Source organism: Lethenteron reissneri, chromosome 57, assembly GCF_015708825.2.
Source record: "Lethenteron reissneri isolate LAM-NWPU_2019-01 chromosome 57, ASM1570882v1, whole genome shotgun sequence".
NCBI classification, from domain to species: Eukaryota; Metazoa; Chordata; class Hyperoartia; order Petromyzontiformes; family Petromyzontidae; genus Lethenteron; species Lethenteron reissneri.
In genome coordinates this window covers 3,444,655-3,469,877 of record NC_083835.1, presented here as the reverse complement: position 1 = coordinate 3,469,877, position 25,223 = coordinate 3,444,655, and the positions used below count along the sequence as shown (strand labels likewise).

Sequence of the window (25,223 nt, the reverse complement as noted above, 5' to 3'; positions counted from 1 at the left end):
AGAGTATTTGGCCACCGCTGTGAATTTCCACGCGATGATAAACTCCACTTTGTTGAGCTGTCATTTGTGGCCAGAGTGGCTTCTGGGAAAGAGCTGCATAGCTCAGTGGGGTTTCCCTCGTAAAATAAAAATCGTGAATAGTGCCTGGCAGTGAATAGTTAATTCATTAAATGAGTTCTCACCCCCGGTGACATAAGGGCACCGATCTGAGCGGATTGTCGCTTGGCTAATTGAAGGTCTCGAATCGAAATGAGGTCTGACAAGCTCTGCTGCCCCCCCCCCCCGCCACCCCCTGCAACCCTCTTGATTACCCTGGGCTGACCAGTGTGGTGAAGTACGGTCAAACAGGACATGATCCGTCGGTTCGATTGACGCAGGGTGTTACGTTTCCGTGGGCGTATCGCGCCCGTCAGAATTTCCACCTCCCTTTGAATTTGTATTCCCACCGTCGCCTGCGCGCACGCCACAAAAAAAAAATGTATTCCACGTGAACCCTGGCGCCCTTTGGACAGCTTCGCTCTGCTTCCTGCCTGCGAGCGCTCGACTCGGACCGCGACGGCGGCGGTGACGGCGGCGGTGACGGCGGCGGTGACGGCCAATGAGGAGAAGGCAGGATGTGCGTAGGGAAGCCACCGCTGCTGCTGCTGCTGCTGTCGCTGCTGCTGCTGCTGTCGCTGCTGCTGCTGCTGCTGCAGTGTGCGGTGGTGTTGGTGCGCCCCTCGCTGCTTGGGCTCCCATTCTCCCGGCGTGGCACTGGAAACGGTGCTGGGGCAGGTTCCTGAATCCTGCCTCCGTCTCTCCGCCACCCCCCCCCCCAACTCCCCCACCCCCCGTGGGTATCCGTGGCTTCATTTTTCATGGAATATTTTCTGGAGCCCCTCACCCCCCCACACCCCCCTCCCCCCCCAACCTGAAATCTCCCAGACATCAAAACCCAGACTTGGCAGTAGGGCTTTGGCAAAGGCGGAGGGGGGGGGAAATATTTTTTGGAGATCAGCCCCTGGACAGCTCCGGCTGAAATTAATTCTTGGCTCTTCCACGATTAGTCGCTCTGCAGGTTTGCGTGCGGTGGGGTAGAGTGTGGGTACCCCCACAACAACCCTCTTCCGAGACGGGACGTCTGGCCGGCGACGAAGAGCAGGCCCCGTTCTCTCTTGAGCCCTTTCATCGCGGCGGCGGCGGCGGAGCGAGCGATTGCAGGGCCTCCACCTTCGCCTCCTTTCGTTTTTGTTTGTAAGGACGTGCGTGCGTGTTGCTATTGGCACAGTGGCGGTGACGGCAACGGCGGCTTCCTCATTAGCGTTCAGCCCACGCCCGCTCGCCCGTCCGCTCACGCAGCCCCACGCGGGCCGCGCTGACCGGGCGTCTGGGTTCCTCAGCGGGTGCTCGGTTTCACCGCCACCTGACCCCAACCTGCCCCCTTCACCTTCCGCTCGGCTCTCGCTCCTTCGGTTTTCGCGGTATCTCTCTCCCCGATCGGTTCCATGCCCAAACCCCCCCCCCCGCCCCCCCTCCTCTTTTCCCCAGCCACCGTAGTTTCGGCAGGCCGGCGTCGATCCCTCCGCTCGCGACGTGAGCGCGCCGAGTCGAATCCGGCACGGTCAGCCGGACGGCAGCTCGCGCGTGTGGGTGTGGTGAAGCGTGGGCAACTCCGCACCCTCTATCAAAGATGTGTGGCAAGCGTGGAAGAGTAGGGGCCAGCATGCCCACTAAAGCGGCTCTCTGTCGAGTTCCCTCCAGTGGATGCCATTCCGCCAGTAGTTGCATGGGGAAGAAATTGCAGAGCTGCGCCTTTTTTTTGTTTTGCCTTGTAGGCTCAATGCGGCTCTCGCCTCCCAATAAAACTGCCGACGGCTATTGGCTTCCCGGCAAATCCCTTCCGTCCCCCTTTTGTGTCCATTCACTTTTTCATTCCTTGCAATATCCTCTTCTCCCATCTCCACGCAAGTCCTTCTGGTGGTACAATCTGCCGTGAGAATCATCAAGGCAACGGCACGGCGCAGGCGGCAGTGCCCGTCGTGGCAACGGCGTCGCCGCACGTTGCAAGGTGCGCCGTCGTAGAGCGATGCAGTCGGGGGCACCCCACGAAATCGTCCATCGGAGATCTTGCCCGCCCCCCCCCCCTCATGTGCGTGGAAGAAAGTAAAGGCGGTGGCCGAAAGGGGGGGTGGGGGGCAGGATTGTCGTTGCCCCATGCACGGTCGTTGCGGATCGTGAGTCGAGGTTTAATTTGCATCGATTTCGCTCGGTCGATCCGGCACCCGACTCGGAGTTGATCGGGCCAGCCGTCTCCAAAATAGTTGTTTAGTTGGCGGGCAATGCTTGGATCGAGCAGTCGTGTGACGCGCGCGCCCCCTTCTTAATTTGATTGGCTAACGTCGGCGAGGAATCGGCGATTCCGTCGCAGTCCGCTTTTCTTGTACCACGGCGCCCTGTGTTTTTCCCGTGGCCGGTTCTGGCCGCACCGCCAAAATATTTGCCACTCGTGCGTGGGAGACGCGTGACGGAATTACGACGATGTACATATTAGAAGATGATGGTGATGATAAAAAGAAAGTTCATTTATCAGCACCTCCGATGACCACTTTTGGCCAACGTACGGCGCGAAAGAAGTTCTGCGTGCGTGTGTACGTACGTTATCACACTCGCGTATTTTGCGAATCGTCACGAAATGTTCAATCGGGGAACACTGAGCCGGAGCTCAAAGTCTTTCACGTGGCAGCTTGGACGGGGTGATGGCCATGGAATGGGTGGTGACGGCCTTCACCTGTCGCTTGAAAGTGGATGATGATGATGGTGCTTGGATGCTCATGCCGCTCCTGCGAGTACGCAGCAGCGGGAGAGAGAGAGAGAGCGTTCCAGACGGCCGCTGCCGGTGCAGCTGCGGAGAGACGGTGCTCGGCCAGGGCACGGTCCTGGCCCTGGGTACGATGAGCAACTTGTCAGATGTAGTCGGTGGGACACGCGGGTTTACTGGTCAGAGACGCTCTCGGTTTTCAACGTGGCTTGCCACAGGCTGGGGGGGGGGGGGAGGGGCGACTTTTAAACTATTGCAAAGGGGCACCTCGTTTTCACAAATCATCGTCAGGGCCACCACGCGGATTAAACGGCGGCGCCGTTCATCGTAAAGGGAAATCTGGCTGTCGCCTGATGATTGTTGTAATTACTGGCGAAACGTCGTACTCTGATTGTAAATGTGGCTTTGCTCTCAAGAACACACCGGTTAGTGCCGTACTAGTAACGAATTGGCACATTCTGTTTACGTGATAAACCTTACCAATTGGCTGTGTCGGGCGGTGGCGGGTTTAACGACACATTTATATATGTACGCGATCTAACCCGAAACAAACCTCTTATGGATGATGTTGGTCGCGAAAGCCTCCGACTCGGTGCTAAACTGAAGGGGAGATGCTCGCGATGGGATGGTCGCTTTGAAAAGAGGAGCTACGGGGCGAGACGCCACCAACTGACGCCTACGGTCGGGGCCGAGCGATCTCCGCCGTTGGTTTGTGCCGCGCGCCACACGCAGTCGCACGCGGTCCCGTGGTATGGCCCGCGTGTGCGTATGCGGAAGGACAACAAAAGCAGTTCTAAAGAAGTGAGTTTTTCAATCGAGACGATTAAAAAATTAACCCGTAAAAACAAAGTTTATCACTCTAAATCCTTTATATGCGTGGCGGCTAGAGTCCTCTCGTCCTCTGGCTTGAGATGGCGGCCACCTATGGGTCAGATGATTGCCTGCCACCATTAAGCAATTGGTAGTTAAATATAATTTATTTTTTCCTAAAAAGTGTCAAATTTAGGTAAAAAAATTTTTTCACGAAAATAAATTGTCACGCACAACGAGTCTGTGTGCAAAATGTCAGCTCGATTGGATCACGGGAATTGGGTTAAAAAACGACCGAAAGATTTGCACGGTCCTAAGCGCGCAAGCAAGTGAACTTAATATAAAGGATTTAAAAAGTGCACGGCTCCCGGTGGCTTCCTCGCATCGGAAGGAAAAGAGCGTTCCAGATGTTTGCGGAGGAGCACCTGAAAGCGCCGCGCGGTGCGGTGACCACCGGCTTTGCTCGATGGCCGAGCCAAAAGCCGCGGCCGCTGCTGCGTGGATGACCGGATTTGGTGTGATGGTGGTTTATGCTCCTTGACGAGATCGGTGAGGCATTGCGGTTCATTTGTGGCAGGCACTTTGTGTGTGCGTGCGTGATGAGTGCGACCTTACAACGTATTCGTTTGGCAACCGGAAGCCCAATGTAGCTCTGGACGGACAGGGTCGCATCTTGCAGTAGCCGTCGGGTTTCTGTTTGGTGTTTTAACATCTTAACACCTCCTGTGTTATTGCCAGAAAGGGTAAAACCCGTTCTGAAATTTTGATGCTGGCAAGAAACGGTCCTCATAGTGTAAAACTATTTTAACCACTTTTTTTTCTTTCACCAGTTGAGGGCCCTCTGAGCTACGTATTTTATTTCAGAAGCGACCCGGCCACAAATGACTAATGTTATAATAAGCGCACAACTTTATCTATCTGTGATGAACGCTGCACTTTCCGTCGTTTTCATGCGGCGCGCCTCAATCAATTTACAGCCTTCGACCATAAATAGATAACATTATACTCTATACACTACACTGGGCTCGATAGAGGCCCGCCGTTAAGCAATTGGTCGTTAACAGGGGTGGTCGTTAAGAGGAGTTCTTCTGTATACAGCAGGCGTCAGGCTCGGGATCGAACCCACGACCTCCTGTACACCAGGCGAGGTAGTTAACATCTTATACAGCAGGCGTCAGGGTCGGGATCGAACGCACGACCTCCTGTATACCAGGCGAGGTAGTTAACATCTCCTAGCCACCGTGATGATGATGATGAGAGAGAGAGAGAGACACGCAAACTCCAAATATACAGCAGCAGGCGTCAGGGTCGGGATCGAACCCACGACCTCCTGTACACCAGGCGAGGTAGTTAATATCTCTTAGCCACCGTGATGATGATGATGAGAGCGAGAGGGACACGCAAACTCCAAATATACAGCAGCAGGCGTCAGGGTCGGGATCGAACCCACGACCTCCTGTACACCAGGCGAGGTAGTTAATATCTCTTAGCCACCGTGATGATGATGATGAGAGCGAGAGGGACACGCAAACTCCAAATATACAGCAGCAGGCGTCAGGGTCGGGATCGAACCCACGACCTCCTGTACACCAGGCGAGGTAGTTAACATCTTTTAGCCACCGTGGCGCCCCACTCGGCAGGCCTACTCGTGCCCCCGTCACACGAACGCTTCACGGTTGTGTGCGAGTGTCCCCCCCCCCCCCCCCCCACCTTTCCCCCCCCCACCTGGAGACCGATTCTCCACGGGAACAAAATACCGCCGCGGTGCGAGCGCGTCGTCCCGCGGGGCGCTCCTCCTGGAGACGGCCCCCGAGGCCCTGCGGCGCAAGGCCTTTGTCCGTAAACAAGGAAATTACCTCCGTGGAAAATTGACGACTGGTTGCGCGTCGCCAACGATGGAAATTGCCACCGCGGATTTCCAGACACGTGCCAATTATTTCATCCCGTCCCGGTGCCACACGAAAGCAAACCGAATCGGCCTGAATTAACGCTGTAAGTCACGTGCCCGCGCTTTTTTGCAAGCTCGCGTATACAGCCAGACGGCTGCTGCGGCTCTCCGTGGCCCGAATCGTCCGCGCGCCACCTCCGCCAATTTGTTTAAAAACCCCATCGGCCCGCGCATTGCCGCTTCTTCCTGTCGCCCACGGCTCGGCGACTCCTCTGTTCCGTTGTGCACGAGGAACGCAATGCCGACCTTGTCGTGGAGACTCGCGTAGACGCGTGTGTCGCGTTACGCACGGTGACGCGAGTCCGGCGACGGATTGCGCTTCCCGAGCCTGAGCGCAGTGATGGTTACATCGACCTGCTCATCCCCCACCCCCCTGTGTGTGGAGGTTGGGGGGCCGCCACCTCCCCCACGCGCGCAGTCACGCGGTCCGGTACTGACTCTGCCTCGTCTCTGCCTCGTCTCCGTGTGCCGCAGGTGATCGTGGTGCACGTCAATCCTGGGGAGACGTTCACGATACGAGCCAAGGATGGCTCGGTGCAGTGCATACAGGGTAAGCCGACCACCGATACCACCACCCACCACCACCACCGCCACCACCACCATGGGCGGTGGCGCTGGCTACGTTTAGCCAGCGTTGGGGCTTCGTGGCAACGACTGGTGGAGCGAGCGGCTCGCGGTCGGAAGGTTTGCGAGTTCAACTCCCAACGATGAAACCGGTGGGGGGACTTGACCCCGCCATATGGATGTGGAATTTCCATCACTGGCTCGCCAGGTGTGAACGGGATGTTGAGCACCAATGCCTCCAATGTGGCTCATTCCGGGCGGGAAATCACTTGGGACTGCTTTTTTAGTTCTTTGAGCTTTCACAGAAAGGTTTCTCCGAAATGAACGACGCCTTGTCGGGGGGGGAGGGGGACCCTGTACACCCGCGTGAGCTCGCCCGAGATAGGGAAAAGTGTCGTTTTGAGGCCGCGACCGTGAAATGTATATTCGAGTCAAACGAAGTGTTGTTGTGCGCACTCGTAAGAGGAACCTAGTAGATGAACTTGAACTTGGATCAAGTAAGTTGTGCACATGTGGCAAATTTGCGTTGCGTAAGTGCAGTGAACAAAAACGTAAAAAAAAAAAACCCCGTTGCTTTCGGGAGAATTCGCTCCTAAACCGAAGCCGGTCCCTTTTTTTTTTTTGGCGAATCGCCGTGACAAAAGGGTGGCAACGCTTTTAATTTTCCGCGAATTTTTGCGATTTATTTAAGGAAGCCGGCGAGTTTTGGAAACCCCCCCCCCCCCTTCGCCAACTTTGGCATTTCCTCAACGGCAGCCACCCCTGCCATCGTGTAGGATCTCACAAGAGGGAGGGGGGGGGGAAGGAAGGGGGGGGGGGGGCGATGTCGCTGCTGCTGCTCTGCGTAATCCGGATTGAGTAATTGGCAAGTGTGTGCTTGAGCGTTGGGAAAGTTTGTCCAATATGGGTGACACTTGGCATCGTTTTAATGTAACTGTGGAAGGGAGAGCCGGTTGAACCTGGAGATAAATTGATGCCGAACAGATTGGCGTGGTTGGCTAGGCACGGTGCGAAAGAAGGTCGAGTGGAACTAAGCTAATTTTTATTTTACCAGGTAAGACCCACTGAGCTATGTAGATCTTTGTCAGAAGCGGCCTGGCCACAGGCCGCTTCTGATGTAATCAGACTTTTTAACTCAAAAGTGTGTGTACATTTAAAGCAGCCAAATACTCTAAACGCGTGTTGTTGATTCTAAATGTAGAGGGGAAAATCCGGAGGACCCGGAGAAAATCAACAAGACCACGGGGAGAGAGAAACACGCAAACTCCAAATATAAACCCGCGACCTCCTGTACGCCAGGCGAGATGCTTAACATCTCGCCACCATGACACCCCCAACACACAACGTTCAAACGGCACACGGAGAGGCACCCGGGTAGAGAATCGAACCTCGGGGGCTCGGCGCTGTGAAGCGCGTGCGGTGTTCCCACCACCGCCCAAGTGTTTTCTAGAAGTGTGTATGCGCGTGTGTGTGTGTGTGCGCGTGTGTGTGCTCGTGTGTGCGCGTGGGCGCGTGGGCGGGCGTCTGGCAACCGGGTCTCCCGAGGCCTGTGGCTCTGTAATTGGGTTAACGCCCGCACGATTTGAAGGAACAATCCCCCCGGCTAGGAGGCGTCCCGCAGCGAGGCTGTCTGGTGTAATGCACCCAGACGGGCCCCTCACTAAAGACGCAATCCTCCCCCCCCCCCATAATTCCTGGATCGTCTTGCCTCTATAATGAAGAAGATCGACTGACTCGTTTTGCTGGCCAGTTGCCATTTCTTTTTTTGCTTACCATCGGCCCGCACCTCCATCCCTCCCCTCCGTCCCTCCGTCCCTCCGTCCCTCCCTCCGGTGTGGTGGGGCGAAGTGTGGGTACACCCACCGATTGAAAGATGTCTGGTCGGCGTGGAAGAGTAGGCCTGAAATAGCCCCTGGAGAGGAAGGGGGCCCTCGAGAGCGAGCCATTGCAGGGATGCACCTTTACCCCTCGTTTGAATAAAGACTGCGTCCTGCAGTCGAACACGTGCTGCTGGTGGTGGTGGTGATGTAATCAGACTTTTTAACTCAAAAGTGAAACGGATAACATTATCGCCGTCACCGTATTCCCATCATTGCTCGCCATGCTTTTACGTGAATATGCTTTGGGATCAATCCTCGATTTGATGAACAGCGTTGTGCTTCTGATGGAAATTGTTACTCGGCTACCGGACCCGGTTTCAGTCGACGAGGTTGCTACCCCCCTCGCTCCACCCCCACCCCCCTTCTCCCCACCCCCCACCGCATATCCCTCGTCGCGCCGTTAGATTTGGACCGTCGCGAACCGTCGAAATCGGCTTTTTAAGGAGAGCCACTCGTCCGAGGTCCCGGCGTGTTGAGATTTGACGAAGAGACGCACCGGGCCAGGGGGCTCATGGGTGGAGCGAGAGCGGCTCTAAAAGCCGGAAGGTTGCGAGTTCACATCCTGCTTGGTGGGTAAGCCCGTAGCGAATCACCGCCGTGGTGGCGAGATGTTAACTACCACGCCTGGTACGCAGGAGGTCGCGGGTGTATATTTGGAGTTGGCGTGTCTCTCTCCCCACGGTCACGTGGATTTTCCTCCTGGTCCTCTGGTTGTTTTCACTCCACATTTAAAATCAACGTCACGCGTTCAGAGTATTTGGGCTGCTATGCAATTCCACGTGACGATAAACCGCTTCATCGGGCTGTAATTTACGGGCCCAGGTCATCTTCTGAAAAAGAGCTTGTGTAGCTCTGTGGGGCTTGCCTGGTAAAATAAAACTAGTTTTTTATTTAGTATTCATTGCCTCCGGGGATGTAAAAATGAGTATCACCTTATGGCTGTCATTCCATCACAGTAATGTGTAATTTGTTTACGATGACTGGCTTGAGAGTGTTGCTCTCTGCAGGATATTGAGCATCGCCTCATTGCTCGTTCGAGTAGAAAATCACTTCTGACTTTTATTTTAAAGAGACCTCTGCCGCTGAATTCGGGGGCCCCGCGTGTCTCTCCCCATTCCCCAAGGGAACGACGAAGCGGAGTGCACCGAGGATGTTTGTGCGCGATGTGTGTTGAATCACCACCATCACCACCATCACCACCATCACCACCATCACCACCATCACCACCATCACCACCATCACCACCATCACCACCATCACCACCACCAGCAGCAGCCTTGATCAGTCCACTGCTGTGAATGTCCAAATGATGGGCCACTCTGTTGAGCTATCACTGTGCGGCCAAGTTGCTTCTAAGAAAATAAGTTAATACTGGTATGAACCCACTGGTTCCACCAGCCCACAGGGGATTATTGTGTCCGTCCGTCGTGCAGGGAGGGGCTGGGAGGGGCTGGGAGGGGAGTGTGGGGCTGGGCTGGGTGGGGCTGGGTGGGGAGGGTGGGGAGAGGGGCTGGGTAGGGAGGGTGGGGAGGGTGGGGAGGGGCTGGGTGGGGATGGTGTGGCTAGGTGGGGGGTGGGAGGGGTGGGGCTGGGTGGGGAGGGGTGGGGCTGGGTGGGGAGGGGCTGGTTACCCCGTGGTGAGTCCGTCGCCGGTGGTCGCGTTGGCACCACCTGCTACACCTGGCCGCGGCTACACCTGGCATGACTACACCTGGCCAGCTGGCACCACCACCACCACTGGGGGGGGGCTCCATTTGGCGAGCGACGGTGGCTCCCCAACTCCCACGGCGTGGCTGCGCCCCCCCCCCCCCCCCACCTCGCTGGGGTTGGGCACCAACCGTATTCTCAGGATTTCTACCACACGATCATCACACCCACACCCCTCGCCAGCCCCCCTCCCCGAAATTCTAAAGGAAACGTGTCGGGTGGTTGCGCCGTCTAGTTTAGTGGGCGCACGTGCCTGCCCGTGTGGCGTGCGGGAAGAAAATTCGCGCAATCTTGATTTGACGCCCGGGCTCAAGTTTGGGTTTTGCCGTCGGTACTATTCCGGGAGCGTCTTCTCAAGCTGCCGGAGGGAACCGCCCGGGCTGCTCTGCCATCGTGACACCGGCTCGTCGAACGGCGTTCGAACGGTTTGTGGAGTGAGCCAGCGGGAATTTTTTTATGAAGTTGTGCAGTTCCCAATTATTCATTTGGACAATTTGCAACGCGTGAGCAGTTTTCGTTTACGCTCAGAGAGAGAGATTCGGAGGCTTGGGAAACCACAGACAAGGCCGCCAAAGATTTGGTGGCGACGGCTTTTGGAGAGGTCTTCATCCAGCCGGTCGCCCGCAGGAATTACGACGGTCGTCTCCGCGGCAACAATCTGCCGCCCGCCGTTCTGGGGGGACAGAGCGGCGAGGGTTGCCCGTGTCGCGACGCGTCGCCGTTCGGGGGAGGGGAACGAGATTTTAACAATATGACGGGGAAGGTTTTTTTTTTTAAGACCAGAGGCGGTGGCACGGCCAGAACCTTTCCATTCACACCCCCCCCCCCCCGCCGAGTCAACCGGTGAATGCGTTCAACGTGGGGGGCTAGCCAGGTGGGTGAGCGGTGGGGGGGGCGGTGGGGGTTCGCCGCTTGAATGGCGTAAATGTCACCGAGCGCGATGATGCCCCAACATGCGAGGCAGTAGTACAACGCATGGATTTTTCACGCCGTCGTTCGCGTGAAAACCAATTGATACAATGCCTGGTATTGGGGCTGCAATTCCCGTGGGGCCGCATAGTGGCAGCGGTGGCGGCAGTGGCAGCCGCCGTGCGCCACCACCGTCTTCCCCCAATCCTGCGATCCTGCCCCCCCCCCTCAAGCCTCTGCCCCCCTCCACCCTACCCACCCCCCCGCCCCCCGGCCGTTTTGTTTCTGAGCGGCTCGACGGAGCAGGCAAAACGTGCTTTTCGTGTTGGTGCCATTTCTTAATTTGTATATTCACTTTTTTGCTTGGTAGTAGTAGTCGGGTTTTCACTTGCTTTGGCAGTGGCTGTATGTGGAATTTGGTCCTTTCTATATAATGAATGTACAGCGTTATGGGACGCCGTTAGTGTGGGTGACCCCGATTATCAAATGAAAGTGTTATCGGTGAATAAAGAGACACACGGGGAACTGAGATGGTTACACGAGCAACACAATTGACGGCGACTGCTAACGTCACACGCGGCGGGTTCGAGGGTTAAGCCAGCGTTAAGATTCGTAATTCATGTTTGGGATGGCGGTGCCACATCATGACCTGGCCATGGGTTTTTTTGTGTGCGTGCGTGTGTGTGTGAATGTCGTGTGTCGTGTCGTGAGACCTTCCACCACCCGACCGAAACGTCGTAAACGAAGTAACATGGTCTTGCGTCCCGAGCGTCTTTTGACGACGATCGTTGTTGTCGTCAGAGCGCGCCGACGAGTTCGAAGGACGATGCTCGTCGTCGGAGCGTAACGGTTGGATACGGTGAGCCCTCCCGCCTCCTTCCGTTTCGCAATCGCCGAGTTTGGAAAAGAACCGATTCATGAATCGTACCGCGGTCCCCCGGGTCGTAGCATTGCATCGAATCCCTCTGAGTGGGGGGGAGGGGGGTGGTGGGGTGGGTGGTGAACCTTCTCATGACAAATAATTGGGGGGCACGGCAGCACAAACATATCGTCTCGGATTCACATCCCAATAACGAGAAGCTAAGGAGAATAAAATGAGCCTCTCCCATCTCTCATCTCACTCCGTCTTCATCTCTCGTCTAACTCCGCCGCCTCTACGGCTCCCCCGTGCTGCCTCCCCCCCCCCCCCCCCGTCTCGTGCGTATCTCTCCTCGCCTCTCGTCGCCCCCCTCATTTTCTCAACTTTTTTCTTTCGTCCAGCTTACTGCGCCGCATACCTCTCGCCGAAAGAGCCTCTCACCTCTCCCGGTCGTCTCGCTAAAATCTTACACAGTAAAATTAGAAAAAAAGGTGGGTGGGTGAAGGGGGGGGGGGTGAGGGAGATAGGGGAGCAAGAAATACATTCCGGCTATCTACCTGATGAAGTTAGTTGTAATTACTGGCGAAACGTTGTACTCGGATTGTAAATGTTGTGGATTTGCTCTCCAACACACAACCGGTTAGTGCTGCGCTAGTGACGAATTGGTCACGTTCTGTTTACGTGACAACCCTTACTAGTTGGCTGTGTCGGGTGGTGGCGGATTTAACGACACACTTATATATTTACGCGATCTTACCCAAAACAAAAAAAACCTACATTGTTAAAAAAAATATTGTCGACCTGCTGCCTGCTTCAGGCCCCCATTTGGCCTGCAGGGTCCTTACGCTAAACGAATAAACCCGGCTTTGATCTTTGATACGAAACGGCTTCACGGTGCAGACACAAAACAAATGAAACAATTGAAAAGGCATCCGTTAATGCCTCTGCTGCTGCTGCTGCTGCACATATCAATTAAGCAGGAGCTGCCCGGGCCGCTGGCTGGAAGGCTTCCACACTCGGCCTATAGCCATGGCTACCGCGAGGCTGTCGCCGTGGCAACCGCCCAGCGCCATCACCAGGGAGACCCGGGGCCGCGTGAAGCCATTAAGGGAACAGATTGGCCGCTGGAGAAATGGCCGCCCCGTGTGTGTGTGTGAGACTTGAGCAGGAGAGACCCGGCGCTGTGTGTGTGTGTGTGTGCGTGTGTGTGTGCGTGTGTGGGGAGCGGTGGTGGTGGTGGTAGCGGTGCACTACGAACCCGGCCACCCGAGTTCGATTCCCGCTCGCGGTCGCCACCGGTGATGATTATCCGAATCGGTCCTGGCCCTTCCCTAGGTCGACTTGGCCTCAAATGAGTACCTGGTGCGGTAGTGTGTAAACATCGCCACTGGGGAGATGAAGGCGGCCGGGCGTGGTGCTGGCCACCCACCCCCCTCGTGTGCCGTGCCGGCCTTCATAGGTGCTCACTGAACAGCACTTGCCCCAACAGTCTGTTAAGGCCTATACGGGGGGGGATCGTTGCCTTTGTGTGTACGTCTATGTATCCGTGTGTGGGGAGCGGGTAGTAGTGTAGCGGTTAGCATGCTGCGCTACGAACCCTGGCCACCCGAGTTCGATTGCCTCTCACAATGATCTGAACCGGTCCTGGGCCTCCCCGAGGTCGACTCGGCCTCAAATGAGTACCTGGTGCGGTGGTGTGTAAACATCGCCACTGGGGAGACAAACACAGCCGGGCGTGGTGCTGGCTACCCACCCGCTCATGCGCCGTACCGGCTTTCACAGATGCTACTCATGAATAGCACTTTCCCCAACAGTCTATAAATGCTATATGGGGGGGGGGGGGGGGTCTTTGTAATGTGTGTGTGTGTACGTGTGCGCTACGAAGCCAGCAAGCCGCGTTTGATTCCAGGCCAAGGCCAACAACGGTGATGAATATCTGAACCGGGTTCAGAGCCACCCTTAGATCAACTCAGCCTTAATTACTTTCCTGTGGTTGGTTACATAAAACATCTGAAAAGGTCCCTTGGTTTTTCCATTGCCTTATAATGGAAACTTAAAGTGAACTTTTCTCTTTCACTGAAGTCATCTAAACATTGACATTGGGAAGACCAAGGTGGCCGGTTCACAGGTGCCATGCTGCCCCACACCCACCCACACCGCTTCGTTTGCCGTGCCGGCGTTTATAGGTGCTCGCTAACAGCACTTTACTTGAGCGTGTGCGTGTGTTTGTGTTTCACATCCTGCTCTGGAAAAAAAAAATCCTTGAAAATCCGAACAGCGTGGCCTAAAACGCAAAACCCGGCGCGTTTTACCGCGCTGAACTTTCATTTTTTATAAATCGAATCAAACCAAACGCGATAATCGTAACGCTAACATAATTACATCGGCGTGCGCGGCTAATGCACGGTGCTGCGGGGGTGATTGAATCTCGGGCGCGTGTCACGCCACGTCCCCGCGGCTCCTGGAGTTGGGGGGGGGTGGCGGACGATGCGGACGGCTGCTGCCGCCGCCACGTCGCGGGGACCTGCCACCTCGATCCGTCGGCGGGGGAGGACGTGATTGGCTCGGACACGATGGGTAAGGGGGGGGGGGGATGCAGCAGTGCCTGATGGGACAGACCACTTGTTCAACTTTTAAAAATTTTCTTCGAGCTACTGGCCCTTATAAAACGGTCAAACGTTCAGCTCCATCGAGCCGGTGGTCGAGACAAGGCTGAGAGAATTGTGTGTGCGCACTGGTGGTGGTGGACACTTGATGTGCACGCAAGGCATATGTGATGGGAGCCGTGCCTTCCTGCTGTATGTGAGCAGCAGCAGCAGCAGTAGGCCTCTGCTTGTCGTTATCACTCCTGAGTTGGTGGTCTAGACAAGGCTGAGAACATCCATACGTGCAAATGCGGTGATCACGTGACACACGTGAAAGGCATATGGGATGGGAGCTGTGCCTTCCTGCTGTATGTGAGCAGCAGCAGCAGCAGCAGGCCTCTGCGTGTCGTTTTCACTCCTGAGTTGGTGGTCTAGACAAGGCTGAGAACATGCGTACATGCAAATGCGGTGATCACGTGACACACGTGAAAGGCATATGGGATGGGAGCCGTGCCTTCCTGCTGTATGTGAGCAGCAGCAGCAACAGCAGGCCTCTGCTTGTCGTTAAATCTCTCCCCAAGTCGTCGCCATCACGAATCTTTATTTTTGTATTTGCGCTCTGCACAACCCCAACGTTCATCCAGCAAAAGCGCTGACCGACTCCGAATGTTGTGTTCGGCATGAAGGGGGGTGGGGGGGGTGGGGGGGCTTAGCAGGTAGGACTCTAGACTTGTTAATCCACAGGTTGCCCGGTTCCACCTCTTGACAGGACAGACGAAACTACGCTCACCCGGCATGTCTAAAACGCCACCTTGGCAAGCCTGCAAACAGCTGGGGTCTTCCCTGTCAGTCGACAATCCAAGAGTAACCCCCCCCCCCCCCATCTTTTACACGACCCCCCCCCCCCCCACGTGACTTCTGAGATCTGATGCAATTGCGCACATTCGTGGGTAGGGGGTCGGGGTGGGCAATTTGGTTTCCGATGTAATCTTTGTCGGTGGGCAGATGGTGCAGATGAGTCGGCCCTCGCGTGGGACGCTCGCCGTTCGCGTGGTACCGTAGCGAGAAGTTGCATTGGGGGGGGCATCTGAGCCACGTGTCCCCCCCCCCCCCCCCGTAACCCCCCACCTGTGTCCTTTTTTAACTCAGCGGTTGAATAAAAACAAAAACGGGGGGCATCTGCGCCAGATGCCACGAGCCACCTCTTAAGAAGCGGGGGGGGGGGGGGGGTGATCTGGCGGCCTGGAAAAGTACAAAGACAAAGATCCCCCCTCCCGTATGGCCATAACAAGACTGTTGGGGCAAGTGCTGTTTGCGAGCAGCACCTGTGAAGGCCGGTACCGTGGCACGCGGAGGGCGTGGGTGGCCAGCACCACGCCCGACCGCCTTTGTCTCTCCCATCGGCGATGTTTACACGCCGCACCAGGTGTACTCATTTGAGGCTGAGTCGACCGAGGGGATGCCCCGGGACCGGCTCGGATAATCGTCGCTGGTGTTGGCCGTGAGCGGGATTCGAACCCGGGTCGCCGGGGTCGTGGTGCGTCGCGCTAACCGTTGCGCCACCGCTCCCCACCGTCATCACACCGATCGGACACGAAACCTCCACCCATCCACCTCCACCCCCCCCAGTACCCCCACCGTCACGTTGTGACTAAGGGCATGGCACTGCGCACGGGGAAGTGATCATTTAATCACAGTACTTCACACGCAGTTGTCTGAGATAATTAAGTTAATACACTTAATTACATTAACACGGGGGTTTAATTATTTTTTTTTTTACTAATATCCAGCTTTGAGCCAGTTTGGTGTTAATTATTTCAGCCGGAGCTGAGAATCGCTCATCGCACCTGGCTGTTTGCCAGATTGTCGTGAAGAAGCCACGCACCCGCCTGCTAAACGACGGCAAGAAACCGCACCGTAAGTGAACGCTCGCCTTTGTTTTTTCATCTTCTTGGTTCTTTCGGTAAAGTAACGTAGAATGGAAATAATAAAATAATTCTCACGACGTTTCGGCCACAACGCAAGCAGCCGTACTCAGGTGGAGAACAAATCTGTCGAAGACGGAGTCTGAATGACACACTTTTGCATATCAATATGCAAATTATTTTGTCAAGGCGCTCTTCCCCCCTCCATCCCAGCTTAAATAGACGCTCCAAGCCTGGGGTGTGTCATTCAGACTGTCTTCTCGACAGACCTGTTCTTCACCTGAGGACGGCTGCTTGCGTTGTGGCCGAAACGTCGTGAGAATTATTTAATGTTTTATTTTTATTATTTTATTATTTCCCTTCTACGTGACTTTACCGAAAGAACCAAGAAGATGAATCCCTTGCAGTCACGAAAGCTTTAAATCGAAATTTAGCTCGCATTTTGTTGCGTAACAGTTGCCGCTTGCGACCGCTACATTTTTTTCCCCTCGACGAACCCGAACTTGACTCCTGCAGGTGATACCGCCACCCCCCCAACCCCCCCGCGCAAGTAGTGGGGGGCAGAAGAAATGACTGAACCCTGTTCGAGCCGCACTTGAGCGGAGATTTTGGCGTGGCAATGAGGTCGTCTCTCGATGTCTGCAGCTTCCAAGTGGGCCCAGTGGGGGGGGCCGCTGTTTCCCCGAGTGCTCTCTCACTGCACGGCGGAGCCCGTTGCCGTTTCGCTGTGTTTGAGCTGGCGGGGTGGGGCGGCCTGCCGAGGTGGCGTTATTAAGTATAGCCCTGTGAGCCATTCGGCTCTTGAATCGGGTGCAACCGCAACAAACAGAAAACAAAAACATGAACAAGAAAACATCTTAAAGTGACTATGTGACTAAGCGCAAACAGAAAATCCAAGAAAAGACAGCAACATATTGCAGAAAAAGCACCGTACACCAACGCTGTGTGCAAAAATCCCAGTGGAATGCAAGTCAAACAACAACAACAACAAGCACAAGACAACTTAGATTAAGGCCATCAGTCTAACTCTGTACTACAACTCGCTGCTGTGCCGGCACCGGCGGCCTTTTGTAAACGCTCCGATTTCGAGGTCGGTATGGAATCGCGTTGACCGAGGAGGCGATTTAAGGTGCAGCCCTGCAATCGCCTGCTCACGCCACCGCTGCCAGAAGGGCCTGCGCCGAAGGTGCTTTATTATTGGCCTACTCTTCCACGCTGTGGCCGGCCGTCTCGGGGAGAAGTGGGCAGCGTACCTGGCCTCAACAACGTACGCCGAATTGACAAACATCGATTGTAATATGCACCGCCCCCCATTCGTAAGCTGCCCGATACCGCATTTTTAACAACGAATTCCCAGCACCATGGTCAGGGCAGGGGGGGTGGGTGTTACGCCAATCTCGCATCCGGCGTGCAGTGTATCATCGCCGAGCCTTGCGTCGCCACGTAGTCGCTGGCACCGTGGTGACGATTCGAGATTTGAAGCTTTCGTGACCGCAAGGATTCATACTCTTAGTTCTTTCGGTAAAGTCACGTAGGTAAAAAATGAAATGAAAATTGTGACGGTCCCACCTTGATGACGGAGACTTGTGTTGCCTCCGAAACGTCGTGATTTTTATTATTATTTTTTTGTATAAATTTTAATTTCATTTTTTACCTACGTGACTTTACCGAAAGAACTTAAGAGTATCGTGGTGACGGTACCGTGGTTCGTTATGAGCGCGAGGCGAGGGATCGGTGCCCGTGTGTGCTGTGGCGTTGGGAAGCCGTCGTGCGTCAGCTTCCTAGACAAATTAACGGAGGTAATTGTCCTCTTTTTATTGTCATGGCGAGCGGCCTCCTCCCGATTGAGATTAATGACTGCTTTCAGTGGGCGACAAAAACCCCAGTGTTACCGTATTAGTCGAGGGCTGACCGCGCTGTTACGCAATTCAAGAGCAAAGAGAGACCGTCCCCGCCAATGTTACACCAAAGACAAAGATAACCCATATCGTCGGTTCGGGTACGTCGGGGCAAGTGCTGTTAGTAAGGAACTATTAAGGCCGGCACGCCTGCAGCGACGGATGTGATGGTGTGTGCTGTGAGCGCGATGGATGGTTTGGTGTGTCCGAATCGACCAGAAATCGTGACTAAAAACGCTAAACTCTCTCTTTTAAAATGTAATTTCACCAGGTAAAGGTCCACTGAGCTATATCGCTCTTTTTCAGAAGCGACCTGGACACAAATGATAGCTGAACGAAGTGGCTTGTCACGTGGAACTTTATAGCAGCCAAATTATCTCAACGCACGTGTTGATTCTAAATGCGGCGGTGGGGGGGGGGGGCCCCGTTTGGCTGTAATTCCACCGCGCGGGTTTCGAGAGCGCGAGCGAGGCGGAGAGTAACGGGAGATTAGGGGAGTGCGGTATGGTGGGGAGTGTGGTGCAGGAGGTATAGGGCGATGATGGGAAATCGTAAACTGTCGGTGGGAGGAGAGGAAGAGAAGAGGGGAGCGTTTAAAACCAAGGCGGGAGACGGAGGCAGAATGCAGAAACAAGAGGAAGACGGTGGGGGGGGAGGGTGCGGGGAGAGAGAGAGAGAGAGAATGGATAGAGCAGAGAGATGCGGTGCGAGATGGTGAAACACGGAGAGAAAGGGAATGGAAGGTCAGAGAGCGAGCGAGAGAGGTGTGAGGAAGAGAGAAATTTTGAAGAGAGGATGCCAGTGATGATTTCTGCAGTTTGGGTCAGAGGTCACGTGAAGGGATATCAGCGGTGGGTTGTGCGATATGCGTTTTCACGGTCCGCCCTCTAATTACAAGGGGGGGCCTGTACGATTGCCATCTCGTGAGGTACAAAAAAACGAGGACGTATCATCGGCAGAAGAATCCCCACGGCGCTGCCTCCGCCGTCTCGAGCGGTGTAACATTAGCGGCTGGCTCGACAAAAGCGGACGGCCCCCGGTACTAACGGGACAGGGCGACAGCCCCAGTTGTTGGACTTGCTCTGCGAAGCACCCAAAGCGGGGATCGTCCGTCTTCCGACGTGGACGCCGATGGCGCGGTCGGGATAACGCCGGGGAAGAAATTGACATGGCGCAACAAAAAAATAATAATATACACGCACAAACGAAAGAAGGATGGGGGAGAGAGAAAGATGATGGGAGGGAAGGAGGGAGAAGAGAGGAGAGGGAGCGAGTGAGCGCACGGCCTCCCGTTTAATTATCATTAACGACGGACGCGCACCGTTCCTGGCCGGCGGGCTTGATGTGCTCCCATGACGCAAATGCTGTCGTCACAGGTACCTCGGTGATGTCATTGAGTGGGCGTGTGACTTACTCACAGCCCTGAATGAAAGAGGGCCCCCCCCCCTCCCCCCCCCCACCCCCCACCGTGTAAAGTGAAAAAAAAAACCCCAACCGCATTTCGTGCGTCCTCGCGAGAGAATGGAAATAGATTTTCGGAGGCACGGAAATAGCTCTGGTAAATAAAATGCGTGCGTACGTTGTGCCTGGCGACAGGACTTTGAGGATAACGGGTAATAATAGACCGATTGTTTTAATGCGTCTTTGCTGAGGCGGGAGCGCATGTTTTATGAGCTATTTTTGAACGCGTTGGCTACGCCGGTTGGCCGCAAGAATTCGGCGACCTCGCATCGTCAATATCTGTCACGTAGTCGGCAGAGGATCCCTAATTAAATGAAATAAGCATATTGCCTGGTTGGTCATTTTCCACCAAAAAATAAGTGACCCTGTAAATTCATATGTACAAAAATACAATGGGAACATGTACAACTTTCCCTCAATTTAAATCCTAAAATTGCTCAATTGAATGATTTACAAATAGCATTACTCTATACATGAATTCAACAACCTGCAATCTATTGTACCATGCAAAAAAAATCCCACAAAATAAAAAAAATGACAACAGAATAATCCCTCAAATTTTAAATTCTGAATTGTGCCATCGCAAACATACAATTGTGTTTTAAAAAAATGTTTTTTAAATATTCCGTGTGTGTAAAAAAAAAACCTCCCCCTCCACCGCTGGGGTTCTCAATGAGCGGGCGTCTGTGACTTGCATTTAGAATAAGAGTGAGTCATTGCGCGATGCAGCGCACGAACGAGGATTACCAAAGAAAATTCCAACTGCGTACCACAAGGCCCCCCTCCGCTTCCACCGCATGCAGCAACAATGCCTGCCCCGGGGGGGGGAGGGGGGGGGAAGTCTGTCCCATTGGGAAAATAAGAAGCTAATTTTCGAGCTACGTTTGCCACTTTCGCTCGGTACTTCTGCCAGCCTCGATTGGAAGCGCGTGTCACACGAGGTGACTCTCGCTGTCTCTCGGTCTCTCCGTCTCTCTCGTGTCCGTTGTTGTGCTCGCGATAATTGGCCATGCTCGACCCACGGTGGCGAGATGTTAAACACCTCGCCCGGTATGCAGGAGGTCGTGGGTTCGATTCCGAACCTGACGACTGTTGTGTATTTGGAGTTTGGATGTTCTCCCCGTGGTCCTGTGGATTTTTGTCAGGGTCCTCCGATGTTCCCCCTCCACATTTAGAATTGACATCGCACGTTTAGAGTATTTGGCTGCTATAAATGCCCACGTTAAAGCCACTTCGTTGAGCTATCCGATAGCCAGGTTGCTTCCGAAAAAAAAGCTACATGGCTCAGTCGACCTTACCTGCTAAAATTAAAATAGTTGACAGTTTGTATTTTTATAATAATCCACCTGCTGCCTGTACACACGGCTGATTGCATCGCTCCATCTCCTCCGTGGACGCCCTGTCCTACGCGTTCCATTCCTCGGTAGCCACCCCGTCGTTATTCTGAACCGTCGATCGTCATCATCCCGTCCAAGCCCAGGACCCGTTTGGACCCCAGTCACCCACCGACTTTTATTCAGTCAGTGTGGTGCCATTTAAGCCGCGTACATCCACCCCGCTATTTAAGGAACGGAACAGGAGGATTTCTACACAACTCAGGCTGCCGCCTGATGAAGCTCGTTGTATTTACTGGCGAAAGGTCGTACTATAATTGTAAATGTTGTGGGTTTACTCTCCAACACAACCGGTGTGCTGTACTGGTAGCGAATTGGCACGTTCCGTTTACGTGACAAACCTTACTAAATTGGCTGTGTCGGGTGGTGGCGGGTTTATCGACACATTTATATGTATGCGATCTAACCCAAAAAACCCTATATTATGGATGCGTACATGTCATCGCATCCTTGATTTTTTTTCTCTTACGTAGAGAGTCATTTAGGGGGGGGGGGGGGGGGGGGAGGCGTTTTTACGTCCGTTCATTCATTCACTCTTCGTCACCGGGCGGACGAGTAGCCGCCGCTCGCCCACCGGGATTGGCCCGTGACGGGGAATCGGACTCTGATCGGCGACAGTTTTCCGGCCGGGGTGCGGTTATTCGCCGTCGCCTCTTTTGCCTGTTGCGAGTTGAGACACGAGGGCCTGTGTCCCGTAGATTGAGCGGTGGGAAGCGAGAGAGAGCGGAGAGAGAGATTACAATTACGGACGCAGCTGCCCCCTGATGGACACGCTCGGGAGGGTGCGGACGGACACGGACGCTCCACCCCGCTCTCGCCTCGGACGGGGAGAGAACAGCGTTTGTTTATCCACCGGACGGACGGCACACGCCACAGCTGCGACGCCGCTCATTTGCCTATCGAGTTTTACAAATAAAAACGACGCTCGTTTTTTTTTTTCAAAAGCCAAAAAAAAGATTTGAGGTTTCCATGCCCTCTGCTGTTTTTGTTCCGACCAAAAAGAAACGGAATAAGCTGAACTACGCGCCACCGCCGCTGAACTAAATTAGCAGCGGATGTTTCCCAACGAAAGCTTTTGTTTGCTCGGTGACCCTGAGCACGTGGGCAGCAATGAATACGAATTTGTGGAATTTGAACGCTAATTTGTGAGCGGCAGGCGTGCAACGGTTTACCCTCCCGCCTCTGGCGAAGCTGACGGATCGTCAACGATGTCGCGGATCGATTGAGGGATCGACTCCTCTCTCGTCCCCCCATTGTTTGTGTTGCTTTCCGTCCGTTCTACCCTCGTTGTTCAGTTTAACGCCTACTTGAAGTCAAGCGTATCATCGGCATCTCTCCTTCTTGGTTCTTTCGATAAAGTCACGTAGAATGGAAATCATAAAATAATAAAAATAAAACATAATAAAATAATTCCCACGACGTTTCGGCCACAACGCAAGCAGCCGTCCTCAGGTGAAGAATAGGTCTGTCGAGAAGAATCTATCACAAGTAGAGCTGGAATTTTATTTATTTGTTATCAATTACTCTTCCGATTTACCGGTTCCATGTGTCCCTCTTTCTGTCCCGCAGAGTTATTCCAAGTGCACGTCTCTCGCCACGCTTGTGTGCACTTTTTAGTTTTTTGTTCTTATTTCCGACTAACCTGAGAACACGAGGATAGTTGGAGAACGGTCCAGCGCAATGAATGGATGATCACTTGCTTGTCATCCCCAGTCTCTCCCCACCTTGCCCAAACATGCTGTGCTACACACTTTCTTCGATATTCGCCTCAATATCCATTGTGGTACTTTGACTTGCAGATGGCAGTGAGGCGGTGCTCGCCAAGCTCTTAAATCCTCCTGACTTGCATAGTGGACTCTCGATTTATCCGCCTGAGTTTGATCAAATTTGCGCATTAACCGCAAACCTGAGATTTTGACACAAATGAAATTATTTTTTTTTTGCATTCCGACTGCAAGTATTGTGGTCAATGCAAACATGACTCCTTGTAAAACAAGGTGTCAGTTTTGTTGCCAGATAAAAGGGTAAGAAACAATTATATTTTGCTACTGGCAAAGGAGGTTCCAATGGTGTAAATGCTTACCCCGAGCTCTCGTACTCTGATGGTGCATTGTCTTTGAGTTGTGCACATTTTGGCTTCATCTGGTCCAACACCATGTGAGACTAGGCTCTAAGAAAAGCTGTCTCGGGTGTGGACCAATCAACTTCAAGGACAGTGCATATATTATCAGAGTTGTGTTTTTGTTTGCATTCCGACCGCAGGTATTGTGGTCAATGCAAACATGACTCCTTGTAAAAAAAGGTGTCAGTTTTGTTGCCAGATAAAAGGGTCAAAAAACAATTATCACAAATTAATAACTCGTGGATTTTTCCCTGAAGCCCAAATGAATAATATAAAAACGGTTATATATTGTTAGTTTTTGGAAATGTTTATTACAACTCGCGTGCTTAAACCGAACAAATGTGTTGCTCCGCTTAATCCGCAATCCACGCGGTATACCTATATTAGTGTTTTTTGGCATAAATGTCCATGGGAAATTGATATTATTGAATTACAAGCGACCTCCCCGTCATTAGTGCAGATAATCGAGAGAGTCTCCGTGATTTTTGCAAACTCTCCAGGCCAGCTCACGCACTCAAAACACAAAAACGCGTTCTTTGAGCGACAGACAAAAAAAAGTATTTCGATAACGCCGGCGGCCGTTGTTGTTGTTATTGTGTGTGTGTACACAGTAATGAACTCGCATATTAATCGTGGAACGTGCGTTCACTTTATTCAAAGAAAATATGCACAAACGCGCCCGCTAATCAAAAGCAGAGCCTTGTGGTATAACGGGACTGTCCCTCGCGTCTCGTAGCATGTCTATTTGTATAAATGAAGTACATTAAAAGGTGAGAAACGGAGCTGGGTAATTTCTCTTTAAATGCGTGCGGCCGATGAGTTGTAAGGCAGCGGCAACAACGGTGCTGCTTTTGGATGAGCAAACAAAGAGGCCTTTGGAAAGATGAAAGGGACTGCGCGCAGGTCTTGTTCAGGAGCGGTGCTCGCAGCGAATTATGAGCAACACCTGTGTGTTGCTGCTTCGCTCATGGCTTTCCTTTGCGTAGGAAGAAAGTTCTTTGCTGTTGAGACATCTCCTTTACCAGTGGCAAAATATAGTGATAGGTTTTTACCCTTTCAACTGGTATAAAAACTGACACCTTTATACAAGGCATCATGTTTGCAATAACCACAACAGAAGCAGTCAAAATGCAAACAAAAAGAAACAACTCTGATAACAGCTGTCTCGGGTGTGTACCAATCAACTTCAAGGACAGTGCATTATCATTATCAGAGTTGTTTCTTTTGTTTGCATTTTGACTGCTTGTGTTGTGATTATTGCAAACATGATGCCTTGTATAAAGGTGTCAGTTTTTGTACCAGTTAAAATGGTAAAAACATATCACTATTCTTTGCTGTTGTTGTTGTTGCTGTTGTTGTTGTTGTTTTCCATCGGTGCCGTATTACCTGCCACGACATACGTGGTGCAGAAGAGCGAACGGACATTTAAATGGAGGAAACGGGGGGGGGGGGGAGCGACAGCTTGGGCAAAGAAGTGTGGACGGACGTGCGCTAGGAATTCTGGCGAGAGATGCAAAGACGGAGGGACGCGCATCGGAGAACGTACGCAGGGCGTTCTAGATTTGAAGTTTTCGTGACTGCAGGGGTCCATACTCTTTGGTTTTTTCGGTAAGGTCACGTAGGTAAAATTTTTTAAAATAAAAATAAATAAAATCACGACGTTTCGGAGAAGCTTGTGTTGCCTCCGAAACGTCGTGATTTATTTAATTTTTTTCTAGATTTGAAGCTTTCGTGACTGCAATGATTCATATTCTTAGGTTTTTTCGGTAAAGTCACGTAGGTAAAAACATTAAAAAGTAAAATAAAATAAAAATCACGACGTTTCGGAGGCAACACAAGCTTCCGTCTTCAGGTGGCACCGTCACAGCCACGACAGCTGCAATCTCTCATTTACTTGATACAGCTGTCGTGGCTGTGACGGTACCACCTGAAGACGGAAGCTTGTGTTGCCTCCGAAACGTCGTGATTTTTATTTTATTTTACTTTTTAATGTTTTTATTTTTTTTTCCTTTTTTTACCTACGTGACTTTACCGAAAAAACCAAAGAGTATGTATTAAGGGCGATTTGCATAATTCAAAGCCCGCTGTCAAGGACACGTCGACAGAATGGATTGTGGTCGGCGGTTGAGACGAACGAGAGGGTGGCAGCCCTAAAGGAGAATTACACTGGTCAACAATTGCCCAAGCTCTGTGGCCCTATATTGTTTGGTCGACTCCATCAACGATTCCACTGGTCACACTTTTTCTGGCATAAGGTATTCCAACGGTTTTTAAGGTAATTTTGGGGTGCCGATTCCAAATCTGGCATCAGTTTTTGTCTATCACATCAGGTTTTTTTAGATATCAAATATTGCATTTTCAATA

General features: G+C 53.0%; 1 protein-coding gene across 1 annotated transcript in view; it reads left to right on the top strand.

Annotated features, from left to right (window-relative positions):
- LOC133357258 (fibronectin type-III domain-containing protein 3a-like) overlaps positions 1-25,223 on the top strand; it is a 150,657-nt gene that overhangs the window by 45,724 nt on the left and 79,710 nt on the right. The window contains 1 exon segment of the mRNA XM_061575112.1: positions 6,030-6,105. Within this exon segment, the coding sequence (XP_061431096.1) occupies positions 6,030-6,105 (76 nt within the window).